The following is a 25,107-nucleotide window of genomic DNA, read 5'->3' as shown; positions in this document are numbered from 1 at the left end:
CTTGAGAAAGCCATTCAAATGTTTAGAATAATAAACTGGAATCACATACAGGGATTTAATTTTAGAGCTAACTGAATCTGTCATTTGGGATTTAATTGGTTTCTCTGTAAGTAACAAACCTCCTAACAAGTATGAAGTAATTATAGCAGCTTAATGTTAGTACAGAATGCTGTCTGCCCTGCATGGTGCAGCTGCCCTAGGGTTCTCCTGTCCCCTTCACCAAGGGGCATGATCTTAGCAAAACAATAAGATATAGGGGCAAAAACTCTTACAGACACTTGCCTTGTTGCCCTTCCTGTCATCCTCATTACTTTATGGGCAGAAGAATCACCGCTGCGATGCTCTGTTCTGTCAGCTTCTAGAGAGACTTTTCAAATGTAATTTTAACTGTGTTTGAGTTAAAAGCCCCATTAAGGTATTTAACACCTTTTGCATTGACTTTTGGACCTAACCGTACCTCAGAAGTTAAGACACATGGAAATGTTCTTGCAGGTCTAAGAAATAAAGACTTATTCCTTTATCCAGAGTAAGTTATCCATTTTAGGGTTCTGGATAGTTCAGATTTTGTTATGTCATCTGTAAACCATATACATTGTATCTGCATTAAATACGTAGTGTTTTGATCCAAAGGAAGGAATGTACTCTGTCAACATTTCACAAGGGCAGAATTGAAATTTATAAAGGCCACATGTCTTTGCAAGATCAAGTGACTATCTTTGGAAAAATCCATGATGGTAATTTCTTGACATTCTGGATTAGGAATCAGCAAGCTATGACCCAAGGCCCAATTGGCGTGTTTTCGTAACATTTTGTAGGAACACAGCCATGCTCCTTTGTTTATACATTGTCTGTGCAGCTTTTGCCCTTCAGCGGCAGTTAAGGAGTTGAGGCAGAGACCATGTGGTCTGAAGAGCCAGAAATATTTACTGTCAAGCATTTTACAGAAAGAGGTTGCCAACCCCTGTTCTAGGTGTTGGACTGTTGTCTCAGTTTAATTATTGGGCTAAATGATACTAAACTTGGTTACGATTACTGAATTTTAAGAACTTCAGTGTCGCTTAGTTTCTCTTCCAAGTTTTAGTATGCTTTCTCTTAACAAAAAGTTCTCTTTAGTATTTTATAATGTTTTTTCTTTCTGTAATCACATTCTCAGAACGTTGCTTTATATGCTGATTAATTTTTTTAATGGAAGTTGGGTTCATATAAAATATACAGCTTGACTTTGTTTAACTTACGCTAATATAAATAAAATGCCATATATATAAATGAATACGATATATATCCCCCCCACACACACACACACACGCTTGTATACCTATATACACACACATTTAGTAGAATTCAGTTTGGTACCCAATACCACTAATAACCAAATTTTACTTTAGTGGTGCATTATCTTAAAATTTAAAACTATAATAATTTTATTTTTGTTTTCCTGAGTCATCAACATGTCTAAATATTCCTTGATTTTCAAAATTGATGTATTTTCCAGGCATTTTCAAATATTTTAAAATCTTGTGATATCAACCAGAATCGCTTTAATGGCACCTTTATTTCTGTGTAACTTAACTCCTCTCTTCCTTTTTGTAGCATGCTGTTTTCAGCCTGGTTCATATCTTTTAGATTTTCATAATTTTTCATCATGACACGTGTCTTTTTTTTTTTTTTTTTTTGGTGAGGAAGAGTGGCCCTGAGCTAACATCTCTTGCCAGTCTTCCTCTTTTTAGTGAGGAAGATTGGCCCTGAGCTAACATCTGTGCCCATCTTCCTCTGTTTTGTATGTGGGATGCTGCCACAGCATGGCTTGATAAGCAGTGTGTGGGTCCTCGCCCGGGATTCTTTCCTGCAAACCCTGGGCCACTGAAGCAGAGCAGGAAAACTTAACCACAACGCTACCGGGTCGGCCCCTACACATCCGTTTTTTTAAACAAGAAAATGTTATTGGAATTTATTTGAATCTGATTTAGTATTGCGATAATTGGTTTTTGTTTTGTGCTACTAAAGCCGTTTTTCTGCATATAAAGATATGTGTAGGAACAGCCAATCCATGTGACCCACCTGTTCCAAACAGCACTTTCGATTCAAAGGCCTTTACTTTTGTGAACAACTTCTAAGGAAAGGCTGTTTGAACAAAGTTTCCATCACTTGTTTTAGGGAGATACAGTAGAAGTTGTGCTTTCATACATACTCCTTTGCCCTCATTCCCAAAGAGATTTTAAGTTGCTACTCACGTGTTGCAAACCACCATTTCTAATATCTTCCAGTTTCACTGTGCCATTTGGTTACTGGAGCTGAACAACGGGGTTGCTGACTACAGGGAGTTTGCAGGCCATAGTAAATCTCTGGTTCTTAGGAGAGAACAGGGGTGCTTAGCAGAAACAGGTGGGACTCTGTTAAGTAACTCTTACTTAATAGGAATTTATAATCAACCTGTATCTTATCAAACTACAATACCCAGGTTTTTATGTATGATGAAACCTGTTTAAAATTCCTGTGGCTTCACAAAAGAATCAGGTTTGATAGGAGACCTTTGAAATTGTTCGTCTCTTCAAGAGACTTCATTGTGTACGATGGAAACATTTATTTTGATGAAGATTTAATGTTTGTTTATTTAATGTCTTTTTTGAAACAAAAACTTATGTAGATGTTGAAATCCTTCAAAATGTTGGCTTTTATAAATTTTCTACTGTTTTTGTACATTTCACTATATCCTTTTTAATTGGTGATCATCTGAGTGACTGGGGGATATATAGATACCTTAGAATTCAGAAAGGTGTGATGTGTAGTGCCTTGTCTAACACATAGTAGACAAATGTTTGTGAAATGAATCGTTCGTGAATAAGTGGAAATGGGAAAAATACATCTAATTATTTCTGAAAGAGAGGTAGTTTGCTTGGGTGGAAACGTCTTGGCAGCTATGCTCAAGGGTTTTACAGTTCGAAGGTGAAAATCAGTTATCATGGAATTGAGTTATGCTTTGTGCTATCCCTACACTGGGGAATCCACAGAGATCCTGTGGAGGGAGATCTCAGCTATACCAATTAAACACACACGCAGATCAGAGAGGCTGGGAAGGAGGAGAACTGCTAAGTGCGGAGTGTAGTGGTGGGGACGCTCACGTGCGTCGTCTCGCCGAAACCTCACCTCGCGGCCCTGGGAGTAGATGCTGCTGCTGCATTTGTGGGAGGAGGAAACTGAGACAGGGAGCAGGGGAGGCACTTGCCCGGGGTCCCAGACCTAGCTACGATCTGCCCTAGGTGCACGTTCCTCCGCCGCACCACCCTACCTCTGGGATTTGGTAAAGTGATTGTACTTACACGTGGTGGAATAGAACAGCGAACTGGAAAGTGTTCCTAGAGATAATGATGGATGGAGAGTTAAAGAACCAGCTGATGCCAGTCACTGCTCCCCGCATGGTTGTGCACTGTTGGCGGGTGCCGGCTTTCCTGGCCATTGTTCTGAAGTGTTATATTTTCTTTTTATACAGAAAAAAATGAGGCTGAAAATTTAGAGGAAAATGAGGAACCTTTCATTGCCCCTTTAGGACTGAATGTACCGCCTGACGTGGAGCTGGTATGTGTGTTTCTACTTCACAATGCTGTCAGTCATATCACTGTGTATTACGAGGTGCTACTTGTGTGACAGCCCAATCGTAATCATAACTGCTGTATAAAAGTGTATAATGCTTTAAAATTATTTCTGAATTAATGGAGAGAAAATCACCCCCCGCCTGTTTTCCTCTAAAGAATAAGGGAGGAATTATAGCAAAATCACTAGACTAGAGCACCAGGGACTGGAGGAGCTGGCTCTCTCTCAGAAATCATAGGGTTGAATCCCCAGTTAACCAGTGCGGGGAGACTGAGTCAGAACTCGTGGTGTGTAGGCCATCAGCCACATTGGGACATAAAAGCAGTCCTGCTCCAGGCCGCCTGGCTTTCAGGAGAGTGGCTTTGCTCTGGCTTTTCTAGGGTGGTTTTGGTGGGCACTTAGGATGTGTATCTTTACCTTACATGTGCTTGGCACTCACCTCTCCACCCACTTTTCCTCTCTGTCTTGATTAGGGCCTGTGGCATCTCCAGGCGGCCCTTGCACCCATGGGGAAAGCCTGGGTGGGACTCCTCCTGGTCTAAGTGCTTGGCCACTGGTTAGCGGCAGAGCTGAGTCTCTAATTCACATTGATCCCACCTCACCATTTCAGCTACATGCTGTGAAGTTAAATTATAACAGGCCTCATTGAGGGCTTTCTACGTATCATTTAATGCTAATAACCCCTAAGGTAGCTGCTGTTTCTCTCTCCACATCACAGATGGAGACAAGTGAAGAATTTGGCTCATAAATGGCAGGCAGGGACTCAAACCCCTGGTGTTAACTATTACACCATCAGGAGTCACCATGCTTTATGGGCGTTTTCTGTGTTTATTAGGGATGTTTAAAGTACATTTGTTGCATGTACATACTTGGGAGGGATATTTGTGCTCAATGTGTATAGTTTTTTCTTTGGCATTTTCCTGACTGGGTGGCAAGCACCATGGAAGCAGGTATTCCAGACTCTTGCTTGTGTCCTGCATGCTGAATCACTGGCTATACTGCGGATGCTGAAGACTGCCGGCAGAAAGAGTCTCTTGTGCTCTCCCCACCCTCACTTGCTTCCACCTTGGTCCAGCTCAGCCTGGATTTGATGGTTCCTGTCCTTCATGTTTATGTGACGACAGGAGATATCAAAACAGCCCTGTCAGTTCCTGCCTCTGCCCTGTTCCTTCCTTCACTCACTCATTTACATGGCCTCTCCTTCTCTTTCTCTTTTTTCTTACAAACATGGGTAAAAATTTCTGTGGATTTTGCTGAGTGGAATTACTACCTATATTTGCTTACCCCTGTTTCCACCACTAATCAGTTTACTATAGTTTGAACTGAAAATGTAACTGAAGATTTGACATCCTAAGACTTGTATTAAAATATTTTCTACATATTGTTATATATTGTATTCCTACTTGATCTAGAATATGCTATTTATTCTACATGGGAGACCCGTTATAAATGAGTTGCTCCCTTACCTATATTTAATGCTAAAAACTCTTATTTAAGGTTGACTATATGGAATTTTATTCATTTTTGATATGAAATATTATTTTTAAATTTTATGCAAATACAAATATAGAGGTATAATATTTTGTTGCCTTGTTTATTTTCCATTAAAATATTTAATGGCTTATAGTCTCAGCCAAAGTAAGCATCACTAAGCTGTTTAATGGTCTGCCAGACCTAAAAATACTCGCTACCCATTGGAGAGCAAAGTAAGCCCTAGTGTATAGTGATTTGCTCTCTTAATGTTGAAGAGTGTCCTACAATAGTATATAAAACGATCTCTGAGGTAGGAAATAGTTTTATTTATGTAGAAACCATATGTGAGTGCTTATTAGGTCGCTGCTGTGCCCTTTCTTTTCCTTTATGCTAGTGTCAGTATTTCATTCTTCGTAATTGTTGTGATTTGGAGGCAGTAATTCGTAGTATAAAGTATACATTATGATGTCCATGTTAGTGGAGAAAATGTAGAAGACAAAAGTATTTGCATTATCCGTTCCTTTTGGGTGACTAAATGCTGAGGTTGCTGGCTTGTGTCAGATGGACAGTTGCTGCCTTTAGTGGGCAGGAGTTGCTCTGACTGCTGGCCGTGGCAGGTGGGGCTCTCGGTAAAGAGAGCAGGTGCTTTCCAGAATTCTCGGTTTTTAAACTAGGCTTTTGGATTAGACCCTAAGAGATGGGGGACACTAACACAACACAACACAACCAGGACAGAGCAGAGTACACCCAGAAACGGGCCCAGGTATGTGTAGAGCTCAGGAGGTGACCAAGATGGGCATTCAGGTCCCTGGGGAAGGAGCAGAGGACCGAAAACTCAATGTCAGGACAAATGATGCTAGGTTATAGACTTGGGGAAAAAATAAGTCCTTACTTCCCATGAAACACAAAAATATACACATAAGAGTCACTACGAGAAGCTAAAATAAAGCTGTGAGGTCACCCTAGGGGCTCGAGTCTGGAGGCCCAGCACACACGGACCCAGGAGGGAGGGCTGGGGTTTATCGAGGAGGACACCACTGGAGGTGCCAGTCTTGAGGAGACACCACCATGTGCCTTCCAGAGCGCCAGAATTTCTCACTGCTCGTTACTCTTCACACAAAATTCTGAGTTCTACACACACCTGGGCCCGTTTCTGGGTGTACTCTGCTCTGTCCTGGTTGTGTTGTGTTGTGGTGTGTTAGTGTCCCCCACACCTGGCACACATCTGGAGCACTGCTGGGGAGGTAGAGAGTGTCTCTCTCTCCCACCTGAGACACCACAGGTTGAGTCCTGAGCCCAGACGTTGTTTCCACAGATAATGTCTGCAGGTGCACGGGTCGCGTGGACCTGCCTGTTCTGTAACACCTCCAGCTTCAGTCGGGTCAGCCGTGAGGCCAAAAGTGCTGCCGCTCAATAGACCCCTGTTAGAATGCATTTCTAAGGGAAATGTGCTCATTTGAACACAAAAGGAAGAAGGGGAGAATTCAGTATATAATTGCCATCACGTGCAACATTTCCATCCGTTAGAGTAATAACAACATATGATAACCATCTGTTGAATGTATACCATGTCCCAGGTGCTGTGCAAAGTGCTTTACTCGTATTCTCACTGAGTCCTCACAATACCAGTACCTCTGTGAAGTAGATACGGTGGTTGTCTCATTTCCAGATGAGAGACGCTGAGGTTCAGAGCCGTTCAGAGCAGCTGCCCCCAGTTAGACATGTAAGGGCCAAGGCTGCATTTCCAGCCAAGTTGCTGCTCCAGAGCTCTGAGCCACTGAAGTTAAGCTTCATTGAATGTCTTTCTGATTAGAGCATTATTTTTACCAAAAATTCAGGTGCTATATTGCCACAGGGTGTGGGAGGGGGAAGGAAAAAGAAACATGATTTGCTCTCGAATTTTTGTGGAGTCACTACATTCCTTTATGGCTTCAGGATTTTGAATCTTGTTTCAAAAGACCTTCCCCCCCCCTGTTAAAACTGCTTTCCTATATTTCCTGCTATTACTTCTATAGTTTTGTTTTTACAATTGTATTGTGACTGGATCTGAAAATTACTTTGGGCTCTGAGTGAAGTAGGTATTTAATTTTTCTCCCCTGATCATAGGAGAGGAAAGGGCCTGTAGCTGCTCCTGGGGTTCCTCGCTCATTCACCCCACCTCCCATCCCAGACCGCCCTGTCCTGTTCCCCGACTCCAGGGATCTGAGCTCCAGCATTTTCCAAAGCTTTAAGGAAACCTCACACAGTGTGGGTTTTCTGACCTGCACGTACTATTCTCCCATTTCCCAGTGCCTACTCTGGAGTTTTTAGAGCCGTGTTAATTGGATTTTGGAGGAGCAGGGAGGTGTTAGCCGCCTTCTTGGGCTCAGTCACTTTCTTAAAAGGCTTTCTCATTGGATTTAAATTAGGAAAGCATTTTTCCCTTTATCAGTCATTCTTTGTATCACATCATATTTATATATTGGCTATATCCTTAAGATCCCATTTTATAGTAGCAATAATCAAGATATTCTTCAGTAGAAAAGGATTTTTCTAAAACTTACACGCTAAAGAGAGCAAAGAATGACTTTTTGGGGGGCCGGCCCCATGGCTTAGCAGTTAAGTGCGCACACTCCGCTACTGGTGGCCCAGGTTCGGATCCTGGGCGTGCACCGACGCACTGCTTGTCCGGCCATGCTGGGCGGCGTCCCACATACAGCAACTAGAAAGATGTGCAACTATGACATGCAACTATCTGCTGGGGCCTTGGGGAGAAAAAGGGGGCAAAAAAAGGAGGAGGATTGGCAATAGATGTTAGCTCAGGGCTGGTCTTCCTCAGCAAAAAGAGGAGGATTGGCATGGATGTTAGCTCAGGGCTGATCTTCCTCACAAAAAAAAAAAAGAATGACTTTTTCCAAACCAAGCATTTTTAATTTATCTCATATCCACTTGCTTGCTCTGGTAGGAGATCTTGAAGGATGTTAATAAGGTGCTTTGTTTTTCTATAATCATTAGTACTTTTTAACCACTATAGCCATAATATTATATCGTAAGTGGGCCTACTTTTAAGAAGTTTTAGACAACAGGTTGGTTTGGTCAACAGAGAATGCCTCTACTGAGGGGGAAAATTATATTTTCCTTTATAGATCATTATTCTGAAATGATCATTAATAATTGACGTGTATATGGAATACAGTATTTCAAAAGTTAATGTTCCTATTTAGCCAAAGCCAGTGAAACTGCATCAGGATCCATACTTTGGTGCACAGTGGGCCTTTAACATGCAATGTAGTTTATTTTGGGATCAGTAAATAACGTTAATTGTAGACATTTATCCTGTTTAAGTGTGAAGGACGTTATTAGTTCAGGAATTAAATTTGAGAATTAAGGTGTTTATTTTACGAAGGATGCGGCCCTGAAATTACAGTAAGCATCTTGAATTCTTAAGCGCCCATTTTTAATGAAAATAATTTCCCACTTTATTTGCGTGTAACTTCCTAGTGTGAATCTCTTCATTGATATTAAAAGCATTTTAGATGTGTGGCTTCTAGTTGTGGGTCTGACAGTTCCATTGTGGGGAGGAGGTGCTAAGCGCATGATCAGTAGCACATTCGGGAAGAGGCAGGGTTTGATTCCCAGTAGTAAACAAGGCAGCAGGATGACTCACCCAGTGACAGGGTGAGACCCTCCTGGCCAGACCACACCGATGGGCTTCTGTCTGGGACTCTATTTTCAATGGGAATGTCGATGAACTGGAGCCACGAGCCGTGTCTTCTGGGGAATAGGAAGGAAGAATGTGGTGAGGAAGAGCTTGGGTACAGAAGGAAAGACTTGGCATGAGCATGAGGCTTTCTTCGGATGTTTGAAAGGGCTGTTTTCCCAGCTAAGAAAAAGGAAAGAGGACTGATTCTTAGATCCTTGAGAAACTTGTTGAAACGTGTGCCCCTCTGCCTAGAAAAATACATGTATATGTGCAAAATTTGCATACAACTTCCAACGATTCACAACCCCCTGAATCCTAACACAGAACCCAGGTTAAGGACCCCTGTTATATGGAAATATGTTGATTTGATGCAAAAAAGATTGCCTTCCGTCAGTTCAGTATAAAGCTGGAATGACCTGCCTTGGTAGGTGAGTCCTACCCACAAAATGCTGTGAAATTCAGAAATAGACTGAGTTGTCGTGTAACCAGGGACAGGGCTAGAGTCTATGCAAACTCGGCTCTGCCCCTTGAAATGTCTCTTATTTCTTATAATCGACCATAAAACCAGCGTTATTTCTATGTTTTAAGTCGTGTGGAAAAATTGAAAACGTGAATGTGTGTGTTTTCTCATAGCCACCAACAGCCAAAATGCATGCTATCATTGAGCGCACAGCCAATTTCGTGTGCAAACAGGGAGCACAGTTTGAAATCATGCTGAAAGCTAAGCAGGCCCGAAACTCTCAGTTTGACTTTCTACGCTTTGATCACTACCTCAACCCCTACTACAAATTCATCCAGAAAGCTATGAAAGAAGGACGATACACGGTACTGGCAGAAAACAAAAACGAGGAGAAAAAGAGTATGTGACACTGTCTCTGTCCTGTTTAGACTCTGGGCTTGGGGCGGGGGCGGGGTGGTAACGCTGGGAAAGTATAAAGACAGTCATTCTTATAGATGCATGGTTGAAATCTGCACTTTAGAACTTCCAGAATGTTTGTGAAATCCTGCCACTAAGGCAGGATCATTAAACCTGCTGGTGCACCATAGTACAGTGTAAGGCTCTTCTTGATAAGTCTTGAAAATATGTTAGATTCTTAATTAATGTTTTTATAGATGGGTGAAATGTAATGAAATATGGTGCTCTCAGAACATAATCATCTAGGGGGAGATGTTTCCTCTTATTTTGGCTATTTCACATTTCGTAGAGAAAACAGTGACTCGTGCTCCGTGGGTTATATGGGTTATTGCAACAGTACCCTTGCACTAGCGCTTAGGCTCTGGGGTTGAATCATACATGTCCACAGACATGAAATAGCCACTTTTACTCTGTCTTCTTTTTACTCTTTACTCATCTCTACCTTAAGCTATTGTTTTTATGACAGCATCTAAATTAGGAATGCTTGCTACAAAGGCCAGTTAACTGTTTTGAATAACATTCAGAGACAACAGTTTCTCTGTATGTATAGTCTGCCATTGAATTTTTTTCTCTTCGGTTGAAACATGAGTTGTAGATCACATCATCTCCGTGATTGTTTGTTGCAGTTTTTAAAAATATCTTTTGCTGTTGTTTTACTGTTCATAATCAGTAAAATTTTTGCCTTTTTTTGTGTGTGTGTGAGGAAGATCAGCCCTGAGCTAACATCTTCTGCCAATCCTTCTCTTTTTGCTGAGGAAGACTGGCCCCAAGCTAATATCCGTGCTGATCTTCCTCCGCTTTATGTGGGACACCGCCACAGCACAGCCTGACAAGCAGTGTGTCGGTGCACTCCCGGGATCCAAACCTGGGCCGCCAGCAGCGGAGCACGTGCACTTAACCACTACGCCACAGGGCCAGTCCCAGATTTTTGCCTTTTTATAAAAATTAAACTCTACAATGCCTCCAGCCTAGGGAACTCTTGGGGGGATGTTGTCAGGGGGGCAAATCATGCTCCTTTCGTGACAACATGACAGGGAAGATTTTCCAAAGGTCTTTTTGGACAGATAACCAAGAAACGACTACATGTAGCTCTGTCTTTGTCTGCTTCTTGGCTTTTACACAACTTATTTGTGTCTTGTCTCTCCCTATACACCAAAATCGTGAAATGTGCTTTCACTTTCAGAGTCAGGGGTCAGCTCTGACAATGAAGATGACGATGATGAGGAAGACGGGAGTTACCTGCACCCGTCTCTCTTTGCTTCCAAGAAGTGTAACCGCCTGGAGGAGCTGATGAAGGTGTTTATCTCGTTATTGAGCTGTGTTTCTATGCCGTGACAAGACAGCCAGCTTAATTGCAGAAGAGTTATTAAGCATTTCTTCTGTGTAATAGCTGTATCTTATATCATCATTGAAGTATAGTTTGCATTTTTGTTTTTAGCTTGGTGCAAAGGATTTGCTTCCTTATTTCTTATGTGTTCTCATTTTATAAAATTCATGAGCATATTATTTTCATTTTATTATAATTATGCCATTTGGGATATTTAGAATAAGGAGAATGTCAGTTAAGACTTGGAAATTGTTTTGTCATGCAGATTTCAATATAATAGGATTAGATTTTACAGGTGTCCGGTGCTGTTTGAAATTATCTATTACCTTCACAGGTAGCGTAATATGTTGCTTAAAAGCACAAACGTTTTTCTTCTCATGTTCCCCTTATCCTTCCTATAAGGGAGTCACTCAGCATTGTCATGTGGTTAATTCACACCACTCATTGCGCCATTTGTGATATAAAAAACGGAGTCCCTTAGACTTAAGCATATCATTTCAGCAGTCATGCAGTGTGGCTGATCCTTTGAGGGAATGATTGTTGATTGATTGGACTTCAAAAGCTGTTGGTGATTAAAAATCAGAAGCTGCTTTAAGGAAGGACACAGTTTCAAGTTTTGAGTGAATTTGGATGCTCACATTTTTATCAGTAGCAGTCTAGTCTTGATCATCTCTCCTTCCTTTCCTTCATGGTTATTAGGATAATTGAAGCCATCCGTTTACCCAGTTCCTCTGGAGCTCAGAACTAGCTAGAGCACTCGGCCACAATTAGTTAGGACCTGCCTGTGTGCGCACACGTGTGTGCACGTGCATGCGTGCATGCTCTGAGGTTTTCCTGATGTGTGGACACTGTGTTCTAAAGTTGACCTGAGCCTTTTTGCCACAGAAGTGTTCTGCGTGTCTCAGAATACAGCAGATAGTGTGACCGTGCATTGTCTCTGTCTGCAGCCTTTGAAGGTGGTGGACCCGGATCACCCCCTTGCGGCGCTGGTCCGTAAAGCCCAGGCTGACAGTCCCGCCCCCACCCCACCCACAGCAGATGGCACAGCTGTGCAGCCCTCCCAGGTGGAATACACCACTGACTGTGAGTACCTCGCTGTGCGCCTCCCAGCCTGCAGCCAGCTGCAGGGCTTAACCAGCAGGGTATCGCAAGAGGTGTGGAGGCAGGCGGTGCGGGTCTGGTAGTGGTGCCATGAGGAGCCCGGGGCCTTGGGTCTTCCTGTTTAGCCTTCCTTAGTGTGTGGCCTCATCCTTTTGCATCTCACTTAATGTTGGCAAGATAGCTGCTCCACCTCCAGCACCAGCTCTGCATTTCAGCAGGACCAGGAGGAAGGGCAACAGCAGAAAGCAGGTGCTGGACGACTCTGCCCTCTTCAGAGACCTCCCCAAAAGCCATGCCTGGCGACTTCCTGTAACTCGTGGAGCAGGACCATGTCACGTGGTCTTCCCATCACTGCTGCCCTAACCAAAATCAAACTTCTGTTAAGAGGACTGGGGAGAGTGGACACTGGTGGACATGCAGTGTTGTCTGCCATGGTTGCTTTCTTAAGACAGTGTATAATATGCATCTCAGAATTAGTTACAGTTGCTGTTTACTCTCGCTGATTGCTAGTCTTTTGTCTTTTTAATTACTTAAAGATTATTAATGGAAGGCACATTTTGAAGTTCTATTCAAGAAATCATTTGAAAGTATTTGACCTTGGTCTCATTATCAGGTCTTTTTTAAATTATTTTATTCAGAGGTTAAATATTGAATGAGAGAAGAACCTTTAGCAAAGCCACAGGAATTTATCTGTTCAGCCTACTTCACATGGAAATCTGATATAATGAATCCATCTGTAAAGCTTGTCACTTTCAGTTAGAGATTGGAAAATCAGCCTGAGTTTAATTTTCTTTTAAAATGTAAGCTTCTCATTATTTGGGACCAAGCTTTTGTTAAAAATGTGAATAGTGTTCTTTTGCACTTCCCTTCTAGCACTAGTGTGCAATTATATATAATTTCGATGTGCTAAATTAACATTTCTAGACTTTAAAAATCAATTACTTGAGTGAACTTCTGCGTGTGTCCTAAAAAAAACCTCTTAAAGAACTTAGGTAATTTCTTTAAACGATTAAATCAAGTCAAATCTAATTTCTCTAGATGTGCAAATCAAAGAGCAGGTCTGGTGTCACGCAGTTGCCTCTGGGTAGTTAGGGCCCCCCCCCACCCCCCACCCCCCGTCCTAAACGTCATAAATAGGCAGTTAGCCCTGATGCATTCTGTAAATCACTCCTGACGCCCGTACTCGTACTCGTTGGGGATCTTCGTGAAGACACCCACGAAGATGAGTCAGGAGTCAGGAGTGACCAGGAGATTCTGCTCCCATCTTACGTCAGTCCAGGATCTGAGTTCACCGGGTGGAACGTCTCTCCAGCTTCCTTGCTTTCCTTTTTCAAACCTGTCTGAATTTCTGTAAGTTAAATGCAGTATCCATGCACATCTGCTAGATTCCTAAAGCTCTTAAACTTTGTTGTGTAGGAAAGGAATAGAAGTTCAGGGGTAAGGTGACCATGACATTGGGGGTGGTTCACTCTGCCTCTCGCTAGTGAATGTACAATTGAATACTGAGGTCAATAATGGTGTGTCATGTCTGCAAACCCTACAGGGCTGGGACAGCAGCCGGGACCAAGCCGAGGGTAGAGCAGGCTGAGAGTGGCTGCTCTGTGACATGTGGTTTTACTGCAAGATCCCATGGTCTGCTGGATGACGATGGCCTGTGCAGAGCAATGGCAGTGTGGAGGCTCAGAGGGGTGGGCAGGTTCCAGGGAGCTCCCTGCAGGGCTCCTGGAGCCCCGTTGACTTCAGTCCCTCCTACGGCCCACCAGGGGCCCCAGAGGCCAACATGAGCCATGACAGCCTCTGCCCACGGGACAATCCCAGGCTTGCTCTGTGCATACCCTGCGGGCCAGTCCACAAGTGTGCGTCCTGGTTCCCTGTGATCCAGCCCATAGGTGTGATGTCTTGGTTCCCTGCCTGACCCATGACCCCCAACAGGAAGTGCTCCAGCACTCTTCCCCTCAATAAAATAGTTATTGTGACATCTATCTTCTCCTTCACACGGTGCGAGAGTTACAGGCACGTGTAGGACAGGGTGTTTGGGGGTGGTGCCCGGTGTTTAGGTTTTGAGGGCCAGCCTTAATATCTAACCTCTCTAGCCCAGAGGAGATGGAGGAGTCAGTGCTGACAGAACCCATGGCTGATTGGAATGGATTGTGGCCATGCAAGAGGGCAGGGACCAAGTTCCAGATTTTCCAGAGAAGCAGGAAATCCAGAATGACAGTTTATAAACGTCAGCAATGAATTCATAATTTGTAAAATTACAAGGCAGTCCAACAAAACATTGGCAAGCCAGGTGCTGCTCATAGGTGCCCACCCGTGTGCAGCCTCTACTGTGGATGCAGGAGGGGTCGTGGGCAGAGGGGCAGCAGGACAGAGAGGTATCGCACAGCTTCTCCGTGTAGACCATGCTCAGCAGTGGTCTGCTAGGGCTAGAGAAGGGGGCTCTAAAGTGTCCTTCCAATTTCACAGTGAACACATTGTTACCGGAAGTGACAGCAGTTTTGTTAAAGGGTGGAGGACAAAAGCTGAACTCCAGCCGGGTGGGAAGTGAATGGGTGGTGCAGAAATGGAGACCTGAGCACGGACCTCTTGTGAAACTTGGCTCTGAAGAGGGGAAGGGGGCAGTGCCTGGTGGAGAACAGATGTTCCTCCTGAGAGCCCCCTCCGTGAGCATTGACCTTTAGAGTCACCATGACAAACACCTGTCCAGGATCCAGGAGTCACAGGGTGGGAGAGGTGGCCTGGGTGGTTAGGTGGACTGAACCAGTCTCCAGGAAGAGCCATGGGCTAGAACTTGGATTTAGACCAGAATAACACCTAGCAGAGATAAATGTAAACACCTACACTCAGGTCTCCAAGATACTTGTTTTTAGCTGTGGTTAGATTCTGTGGTTACCCAAAAAAATAGCGAGCAAGAATATGAAGAATTTGAAAGAGAAGCGCAATAAAGGGAGATAATAAAGTGAGATGTTATAGTAGAAGATGTCTCAGGGCTTAAATAATTGGTGACTTTTAAAAAATATGTGATGAGGACATGTCTAAAAATGGTACGTTGAGGCCTGAAACGTCTTTTAACTTGAAACATGAACGTGTGCTATTGGCCCGTCTTTTGATGTGGGGCCACGGCCTTGCCTTTGACAGGGCGTCCTCACCAGAGCTGCACCTCGTGCAGAGCTTCTCGCCCGCAGTCTGGATTCTGTGAAGTGAGGGGAGCACCAGGCCCTGAGAGCAGAGCTCTCGGCTTACCTTCCGTTACTTCAAGGCTCGACAGTCACTTCTCCCTCCTCTCGTTCCACAACAGATTTCTTTAAGCAATCACCCTTTTATCCTCTCTTTCCAAAGGATTCAGTTTCGTTTTCATAGAAACAGTAGTTCTTTTTTTTCCACTCAAATTTCATCTATTTGCAGAAATTTTAATTAAATGCATAATTATAGTAAGTTTAACTGGAAAACATAGTTTAAGAGAAAAACTCAGCTGGTAAAATCGAAAAGGCCCAGCTTCTCTGGAGGAGGAGCCGCCCTGCCCTGACCCAACACAAACCCGGAAAGTCTTCAGGGGGAGAGTGAGCATAAGGGCCTGGAAAAGGAGACGGGAAGACTAGCAGGAGGGCTGTCGCAGGGAGAGAGTGGTGTCGGGAAAAGGCTGTTTGGAAAACGGATCACGTTAGAGCCTCGCCTTATCCGACAGCAAAATCACTTCCAGATCTAAGTGCCAGATGTGAAAATTCTCAGGAAAGTAAGGATACTTTAATGGATAAAGAATCATCTATTTTAAGCCAACAGACATTATATTCAGCTAATTGAAAAAGTAAAACTGTTGAGAAAGCGGAAAAAGCTGTCTAACATACAAATAGCTTTTACAGTCAAATAGGAAAAAAACCCTAATAGTCCAGTAGAAAAGTGAACTGCAGTGGGAATAATTGACAAAGGTAAAAATGGCCATACTTTTCGTTTAAGGTTTACCCTTGCTACCCACTCAGATGGCATTGTATCTGCTGGCTTGAGAAGCTAACCTCCAGAGAAGATGAAATCCAGTGTTTCGTTTAAACCAGCCTGCAGCCAGTGTATTAAGAATATGAGGCTCTGTATTCCCATAGAAGGGCAGGCACTGGCGGACACACAAGACCTCTTTGGAATTATAAGTCTTTCAGGATAAATCACAGTTTCTGGGCTGTTGAAAATGTTATTTCATATATACAAGTTTGAATTTCTTAATAATTTTAGAGGTTAAATAAAAGAAATACAGATGAAACAATGACATGCCACATTTCAGCTGTCACATAAGCAAAGGAGAAAGTTGACAGGCACTCACATATTACTGATTTGTACCCCATTGTGGAGGGCAAGCTGGCAGTGTAGATCAGAATCCAAAATGTACATGCGTTTGACCCAGGATTTCTTTTTTTCTTTTTTTTTTTTTTTGGTGAGGAAAATAAGATTAGCCCTGAGCTAACATCCGTTGCCAATCCTCCTCTTTTTGGTGAGGAGAATTGGCGCTGGGCTAACATCCGTGCCCATCTTCCTCTACTTTATATGGGACGCTGCCACAGCATGGCTTGACCAACCAAGCGGTGCGTTGGTTGGTGCCCGGGATCCGATCCTGCGAACCCCGTGCTGCTGAAGCAGAGTACACACACTTAACTGCTACGCCACCGGGCCGACCCCTAAGTAAGGTTTTTAGTAATAGCGAAAGACTGAGATGCCCGCTGTCCTTCAGCGGAGGACTGATGGAGTAAGCGTTAGTGCACGCTCCCGGTGGGTACTGGAGCTAACAAGAGGGAGCCAGAGGCACGTGTGTTCTCGGGGCGCTGCCCAGGACGTGTCACCACATGAGGGAAAGGCGAGGTGCAGAAGAGTGGGTTTGGTATGAGGCCGTTTGTGTCAAATTCAGAAGCAGAGGGAAATGGCTGTGCTTTTGTGTCAGCCTTGCTAAGGGGACGGGGAAGACGCTGGTAACCGTGGTGCACTCAGAGGACTTGCGGGAGCAAGGCGCAGGGCGAGAGCAGTGACTCCTCCCCGTGTACTTGTGCTGCTTGAGCTTTTTGTTCCACGACTTGCCTTCGCAGAAGAAAATACGCGTCTACGTGACGCTTATTGCGAAACTATAAACTAGTACCCTGAGTTAATTCTTTGCAGTTCTGTGATTTTAATATGCAATCTCGGTGTGTGCTGTTGAGGCTGAAGCAGTCCCTGTAACAGCTTTTTCCCTCACAGGCGGGGTGCCTCCCTGCGGGGGCCCGCTGGGTGGAGTCTCGGAGCTTCTCCGGCTTTTTATATTACTTAGTGTTTAATAATCACCTTAGGATGTCCTCAGTCATTCCTTGTTATTTACTTTCTACTGAGCAGAGATTTTCCTAGATTTTGGCAGCCTAGGAAGAAAAGCTTCTATTTTAAAGAATTTTTTTAGAAGCTTCTTAAATATAGATATGTAAAACTAACAATGTCTTTCATTTGTTACCCTGACAGTGAACTGTTTTTCATGCTCTTTCTTATCTGTTATTTAGGTCTCTTCCGCTATTGAGCTATAAATTCTTGCAGAAGAGTATAATAAATAAAATGAATTGTGCAGGAAGTAATAATACTGAAATACTGCCCACTATTATAGCATGCAGTTTTTTAAAAAGAAAATGCCAACTCAGTTTTGTTAAATGTTTCATTCTATAAATAGCTTAAGTGAAATTAAACTGTATCATGTGGCTAGACTAGCTATTTTCTTGCTTCCATCCCAGTTTTTTAATATTGTTTTGCTGTTGTTTTTGCCATTTTCTCTTTTTTTTTCCTGCAACATCATGACCTTGCAGTGCTTTACTTACCTTCCAAACCCTTTTAAAAATGACTTAAATAGCCGTTTTTAACATTAGGTGAACATCATTGACACAATGGAAAAAACTGAGATAACTGTGGTAGATAAAGAGGGAAAAAAAGCTCATATCCGTAGAATACAGAGATGATCTTTATGCAACGATATGGATGTTTAGATAGAAATATTTGTGTTAAAGTGGAAATAAGCTTTTTAATTTTGCTTGAATTTAACAGAAGAACCTACAATCAAAAATCAAAGTGAAGTAATTGCTGAACTCCAGATAAAAGTTTTTTCCATGGGGGCCGGCCCCATGGCCTAGTGGTAAAGTTTGGCACGCTCAGCTTTGGTAGCCCGGATTTGGTTCCCAGGCATGAATCCATACCACTCGTTGGCAGCCATGCTGTGGCGGTGACCCACATACAAAATAGAGGAAGATTGGTGATAGATGTTAACTCAAGGTGGATCTTCCTCAGCAAAAAAGCAAACAAAAAAGTTTCTTCCATGCCTCAAGAATTCAGTTCTAAGAATTAGGAGAACATTAAAGAGGTTGGCATGGTAGATTTGTTTTAAAGCTGTATATTTATCTTAGACGTTATTAACTATGAAACGAGAGGAAATTAAGTGCTCATGAAATACCTCCTTTCCTTCACCCTTCCCCTAACTCCTGATTTTTTAAAGAAATATTATGTTTATATTGTGAGAGTTTATGGGTAATATTTATGCTCTGTTCTATAACTATAATTCTCATTGATAAGTGTCAGTTCTATGGATTAGTTTTTTCATCGGGGTGTCACTGTTTGAGTTATCTCATTCATCTCTTTGTCTTTTGAATTTCATAAACAAGTTTTTACAAGGGTTCAATTTCATGAATTCTTGCATACTTGAAAAATGCCTGCCTTCAACTCTTGTGTGAAAAGGAAAGCTTGTCTGGGTATAAAATTCTTTGGTAGTGTTTCCTTTCTCTGAGATCTCTGTAAACTAGAATCTAACATGCTCCTTCCTGCCACAGGGGAAGTGGGGTTGGCTGACTTTTGCCACCGACTAGTTGTGCAGGTTTGTTAGTTTGTTGGTTTTTATTAATTGCTCCTGGGTGCTATTCTCTGAGATCCATCATGTTTGAAAATGTCTGTCTGTTGCCTGGTGACATAAACAGCAACCTGGCAGAGAAAAATTTACTTAGTCGGCCTTGCCTAGAACTTAGGAGCATTGCTGAGTGTTTTCCGGAATTGGATATTGGCTGTGAAAGGGAGAAGCCAGCCTCATCTTCCCCACCCTCACCCCATAGGTGGCTTGCTCTTTCTCCCTGGACACTTAAAGAATTCTTTCTTTGCTCTGAATTTTAATGACTTAATCAGCATACATTCCTGTTTTCCTGGAATATATTGTGTACCCTTTCAGTCGAAGATTTGCTTCTCATTTCAAGGAAATTATTTTCTGTTGTACCTCTGAATACCTTTTCTGTTCCATTTGTTGGCTTCTCTGCTTAAAAGATACCAATGTCCTTATTTTGGACCATCTCTTTCTTCCATGTCTGTCATTTTCTCTTCTGCTGTAATCTCTGTTTCTCTTTGGCATTCAGCATGATTCTGTCTGTTGTTTTCTGTGTTGGTGGGTTGATTTTAGCCGTCTATTCTGTTCCTTGCAGTTTAAAATTTACTGGCTCCACAGCAGTATTGTTTTGGTCCTAAGCTCAGTTTGTTTTCTAAGCTGTACAGCAGGGGTCAGCAGGCTTTTTCTGTAAAGGTCCATACGTAAATGTGTACATGTTTTTGGCTTTGCAGGTCAGGCAGTCTCTGTCTCGGTGACTCATCTCCCTTGTGATAGCGTGAAGGCTGCCCAACCGTTGTGCACAGGAGACTGTGGCTGGGCTCCAGTAGAACTTAATATATGGACGCTGAAATTTGAATTCCATAGAATGTTTACATCATGGAATATTGTTGTTTTCTTTTGTTTTCAACCGTTTACAAATGTAAAAACCGTTCTGAGCTCTTCCAGGCTGCACAGAAGCAGGGGCAAGCCCGGGCACTCATCCTGCTCGGCAGCATCCTTGTCCACCTCATCGGTGGTTTGATTTCCTTTGCTTTGTGCTCGATTGAATTCCTGTCTCACCAAATTCATCTGTGGCTCAAAGCACTTGCCTGGATTCTGTTTCCTTCCACACTCAGCTCTTTGCCATTTCCACGCGACATTCCCCCTCGGTGCCTTTGGCCGTGGTGATGGTGCCCCTGCAGAGCCACTGAGCCTTGCCCTTCCCGTCTCTCCCTGCTCAGCACACTGGTAGCCCCGTGCGACCTTTATCCCACACACCGTGGCCACCTTCTCCTGGAAGGTTCACGCCCGCTCTCAGGTCCTTTGTCCTCCCTTCCTAGTGCAGCCTTCTCTGGAAGACCCATCCTCTGCTCTCTTGAGATCCTAAAAATGCCCTGGAGCAGATGTCCTTCCCCCAGTCAGGGACGTCTTTCTGACAGTGCAGTCACAGGCCCCTCCCTCAAGGTCAGGACCCACTGGAGGTTGGCGGGGCTCCTCCTCCACCCCTCCCAGGCCCCTCCCTGCACCTCTGCACACTCCTCCCCACTTCGCAGTTCAGGTCGCGTGCTTGAACCACTTCCTTCCTTCACCCAGAACTCTCTAGAACCTGTTGTTATGTGACACGCCTCCAAAACCTCAATACAGTATTAAAAATTCAAGACTTGTTACTTGTGGGTCACTGATGAAGACTTTAAGTAATGGTTAGGGACAGGCTTTTCTAGAGGAAAGTTTTATTTGCCAAAAAGAGAGAGATCACTTCTAAACCCTGGGCTGAAATTCCTGAGTCACGTGTTCCTATGTCTGAAACTGATTCGTTCGGTGGTTTTTCGGCTTTACAAATGTGGTCCTCTCGCATCACTGCAGAAGTCGGTCAGATTTTCCTATTCCAGCTTAGTGACAGCAAAACAGGTCTTCTTGTTTGCGGATTTTTTTAAACCGTAGGTTCTCTGGATGTACAACGAAGTAAACAGTTGCAGTGAGCTGTTAAGCTTTCATCTTCTGGAACATGCTTTGTCACTCGAGAGCCCGTTAACAGAGCGTTGGTCATTCTTCCCTGTGGCGTGGAGGGTCTCAAGGTGTTTCTCAGTTTGAAAACATTTAGACACAGTGTGTGATGATCCAAATGATAAACGCTTCTACATATTTGGGGGGATGGGAAGGGCAAGTTTTTGGTTTGTTTGACTGTATTTTTTCCCTCACAGTACAAGATTATATATTATAGAGAGCTAATAGATAAGTACCCTGCCTAAAACAAACAGTGGCCAAAAGGGATCTTGTAGGAATTCTTGAAAATTATCTGAGCCCAGGAGGTGAGGCCAGAAGTCTTGAGAACGGAGATAAAGAGACAGTGAGTAGATAAGAGAAATTTAGGAAAAGGGAGAGAAAGAAGTTTTCAGCTTTGTTTTTTCTCTTATTCTACTGCTGAAGGACCTCAAAGCTTTTTAATATCCCCTGGGTTTATTAGACACTTTCTTCACCCTTGAAACTGCAGAATTCAGTAATGGCAATTATTATTGAATTGTGTTGTTGGTGCCTAATATTTAACCTATATAATTTGACCTCTCGGGGTCAAGGTCTTCAGTGTGAAGAAAACATAACTTTAACTGTAGGCAGAAGAAAATTCTCAAACCAGGTAGAGTACTGTCATCTGAAGGACCTGTACAATTAATACTGAATTCAGGGATCTGAATCTTCAGAAACTAATAAAACATTTAGTAAGGTTTATTTTCAGCAAAAGAGGTAGTACCATAGAATTTATATTAGATAGTGAATTCACCCTGAAAATAATTCGTTGGGACATTGGTCTATCAACCAAGTAAATATATGGGAGGTGGCAACTCATGGCTGCAGGTCATTCTGTGGCGCCTCAGAGTGAGTGGTTTCCTGGTGGTGACTCAGGCGGTCACCACCGCTAATTGCAGTCAATTCTGCTGCTTGGTGGCTTCCTCCTAGAGTCTAGCTTGAATATGAACTGGAAAGAAGTGAACGTAACTTGTGGTTTGGGAGATTTGCTACAGTGTTGCTTGTTCTGCGCATAACGTTACAGAGCAGGCCATTTATTGGTTGACCATTAACCTAAATTGGAGACCAGATCCCACATGCACGTTAGGGAATGTGCGTACCATCCTCCTGTGTCTGAGAAATCCACGTACGTGTGGGCAAAGAATGGAAGGAAAATCCAAATAATGATGGGATTAAGGACAGATTTTTACTCCTATAAATTTTCCGTACTTTTGGAAATATTTTTGAATTTATCAACCATCTAAGTTGTAAGAGCGTTTCCAAACAGCTTTTTAGAAAAGGTTGACTTTTTAAAAAACAAAAACAAAAATTCCAACACCTCCAGAGGGGGAGGTGTTGTAGCTCAGGGGTAAATAGAAAATGCTAGATATGTGACACACTCCCAGGGGTTAGCACACCACGGCCTGGGGACTGAATCCAGCCCGCCTGTGAGCTGGAGCTAAGAATGGGCTTCACAGCCATTCCTTTATGAACCCCAATTCCGTGAAATGTTATCCCTCGTAAAAGGAATTCTATTGCTCCCATTAGTAGAACCATATTACCCTTCCCCCAAAAAACTGTACTCAATTATTTTTATTATATTTTGAATTTCATCAATAAGAAAAGTGTAGGAATTTGTTTTTCTCATCATATGAGTACCTATATGATACCCTCAGTTTTGCGTCTTGGTCCACAGAGATTAACGTATTTACTGTCTGGGTCTTTGTGGGAAAAGTTCGCCAACCCCTGCTCTATCCCAAAATTAATTAGTAAGAGAACTTACCTGAATATAAACATTCTCATTTTGTTTACTCCTTTTTATACGATAGCCCCGCAGACTTTAAAGTTATGGCGAATAGCTGTTTTGTTGAAAACGCACCTCTTACAGTATGTTGTCGTTTGTGTTCTTAGGAAGGTTCCTACGTCCTGCTGATACAGATGTGTGTCTCTAGCCCTGACCACCCCGCCTTCTTGCCGTTGCCCCTTGGCTGTGCCACAGAGATCTTGAACTTAGTGTGTCCAGAGCAGGACTCGACTCCCCCACATGCCCGTTTCAGGAACAGGCACCAGCATCACTCGGTTATTCAGGCCAAGGTGGCGGCGTCCGTCACCCCCAGTCTTCTCTTCCCTCACACCCATGTGTGATTTCACTGCACATCCTTGGGGACTGTGTTCAGAGTCTATCCCGAATCCAACACCCCTCAGAATATCCACTCTGGACTAAGCCGCCATCTGTCTGGCCTTGGTATCTGCTATGGCCCCTCTTGGTCTCAGTGCTGCCTTTCTGCAGCCCATGCTTCCTCTGGCGGCCAGCGTGACTTCAAAAAGTGAATCCCATCTCTTCACCCCTCTACTCAGAATCTTCTAGTGGCTTCCTATCTCATTTAAATTCCAGAAACTCACCTCCACTCTCCACCTCACTCTGCTCTGTCACACTGTCCTTCCTGTTCCCAAAGTGTGCTAACTGGTTCTGACTGTTACCAGCACCGGTCAGATCGGTGCGGTGAGGTCCCAGGTTCTTGGTCCACAGACAGAAAGGAATTTGAGAGTGGACACACAGCGGAAGTTTTGAAGAGGAAGATTTGTTAGCAAAGTGCAAGTACACCCCCAAGGGGAGGGGCGGGCAGGCTCAAGGGAGCAACTGCCCCGAAGTTGTGGTGGTTGGTGGCCTTTGAAGGTGGGGCCCCAGGGGCAGGTGAGGGTCTTGGAAGGTGGACCATTCAGGGCATTGTCTCCACGCCACGTCGGGAGAGGGAGATTTTTTCCTTACATAGGCATCTCTGGAACCGACATGGTGGTGATCCCCCGGAGGGGGGTCAAAACCACAATGCAAATGAGGGTATAATGAGGCTTGGGGCTACTCTCGGTCAGGGTCAGGGGGAGTGCTACACACCCAAAGAGCTGCTGCCCGGTAATCAGGGCCTTGCACCTGGTGGAGTGACCTTGCTCCCAGCTCATATCTAGCCTCCTGCCTATCTGACTGACCACAGGGCTTTTGCACTGACTCCTCATTGGCCTGAAGTGCTCTTCTCCCAGAGCTTTCACTTCTCAAATCAGACCTTCCCTGGCCGTACTACCTAAGGGTCCTTTCCCCACTTCATCCTTTTCTCACATGTTCTGTTTTGTGTTTTCATAGCCGCTATCAGTATCTGAGCTTCCTCTGTTTACTCTGTGGTTTACTCCCCTACTTGCTGTACAGAAGCTCCAGGAGGGCAAGATTTGTCTGTCATGGATACTGCTGGGTCCCCAGCCCCTAGATGACTCTCTGACACAAGGACATATTGAGTAATTATTGGCTGGACGGACAGATGAAAGGACAGACGAACCAAAAAGTAACACATTAAAAAAGAGCATGAATAATGTTGTTTCTCTGAAGTCTTTGCCCTGAGCTCAAACTATGATAAATAGGGTAAGATACTCATCATCTCTTTGATTATAGTTAGGAGACTTTTAAAAATTATTTTAATCAAAGTAATACATATATTTTTTTAGTCAAATATTTTTTGTGAAAAGTCTTTGACCCACCCCTTCCACTTCTAATCTTGTTTCATAAGCATTTACTTTTAACTGTTTTGTCTTTGAGTTTTTGATTATCACTTCCATATCTCTAAATAACATGCTTGCATGTTATCTGGATTTATCCACTTTAGACTAGATTTTCTATCATCTTCCTGCTATAACAGGTGATAATTTAGCTCACTTGTGCCCCTGCTAAACCTCCTCTCACACACCAGATTTTCTCCTATTGCATGTTTAGTTTCTGTTTTAGTTACTTTGTAACTTTAACTAATGTACTTAAACCTCTATTTTGTAATCAGAATTTAAAAGGAAACAGTGCAGCGTAGCTTACTCATCCATCGTCTGTTTAGATTCCTCTGCAGAGGGTGGGACCTGTCTGTGACCTGTGTCAGAGGAGCCCCAGCTGTCAGGTGCCGCGGGCAGTCAATCCGACAGAACTGCTTCTGCTTCCTAGCTTGGCGCCTGCAGAGCCGTTGAGTGACGTAGGCTCTTGTCCATGGTGCCGTCTCCCTGAGCAGGTCTTGATTTGGGATGCCTCTGTTTACTGCTGCTGGAAGTGTCTGCAGAGCGAGTTTCTCTGGTGTATCAGTGGTGGCATTCACAGTCTGCGTTTTGTGACATCTGTAGCTGTGTTTCTGGAGCTCTCTGCCCCCTGCTCCAGTCTGCGGTGG

The 25,107-nt window shown here is 43.5% G+C and overlaps 1 protein-coding gene across 5 annotated transcripts in view; it reads left to right on the top strand.

Annotated features, from left to right (window-relative positions):
* Nucleotides 1-25,107, top strand: part of SFSWAP (splicing factor SWAP) — an 82,866-nt gene that overhangs the window by 4,765 nt on the left and 52,994 nt on the right. For all 5 annotated transcript variants that reach the window (XM_058531219.1, XM_058531217.1, XM_058531216.1 and 2 more), the window contains exons 4-7: nt 3,488-3,573; nt 9,377-9,602; nt 10,843-10,955; nt 11,934-12,069. In XM_058531219.1, coding sequence (XP_058387202.1) covers nt 3,488-3,573; nt 9,377-9,602; nt 10,843-10,955; nt 11,934-12,069 — 561 coding nt within the window. The remainder of the gene's footprint in view (nt 1-3,487; nt 3,574-9,376; nt 9,603-10,842; nt 10,956-11,933; nt 12,070-25,107) is intronic.

Source organism: Diceros bicornis, chromosome 35 (genome assembly GCF_020826845.1).
Source record: "Diceros bicornis minor isolate mBicDic1 chromosome 35, mDicBic1.mat.cur, whole genome shotgun sequence".
NCBI lineage: Eukaryota > Metazoa > Chordata > Mammalia > Perissodactyla > Rhinocerotidae > Diceros > Diceros bicornis.
Note: the sequence above shows the minus strand (reverse complement) of the source record. Positions and strands in the feature narration are given on the sequence as shown.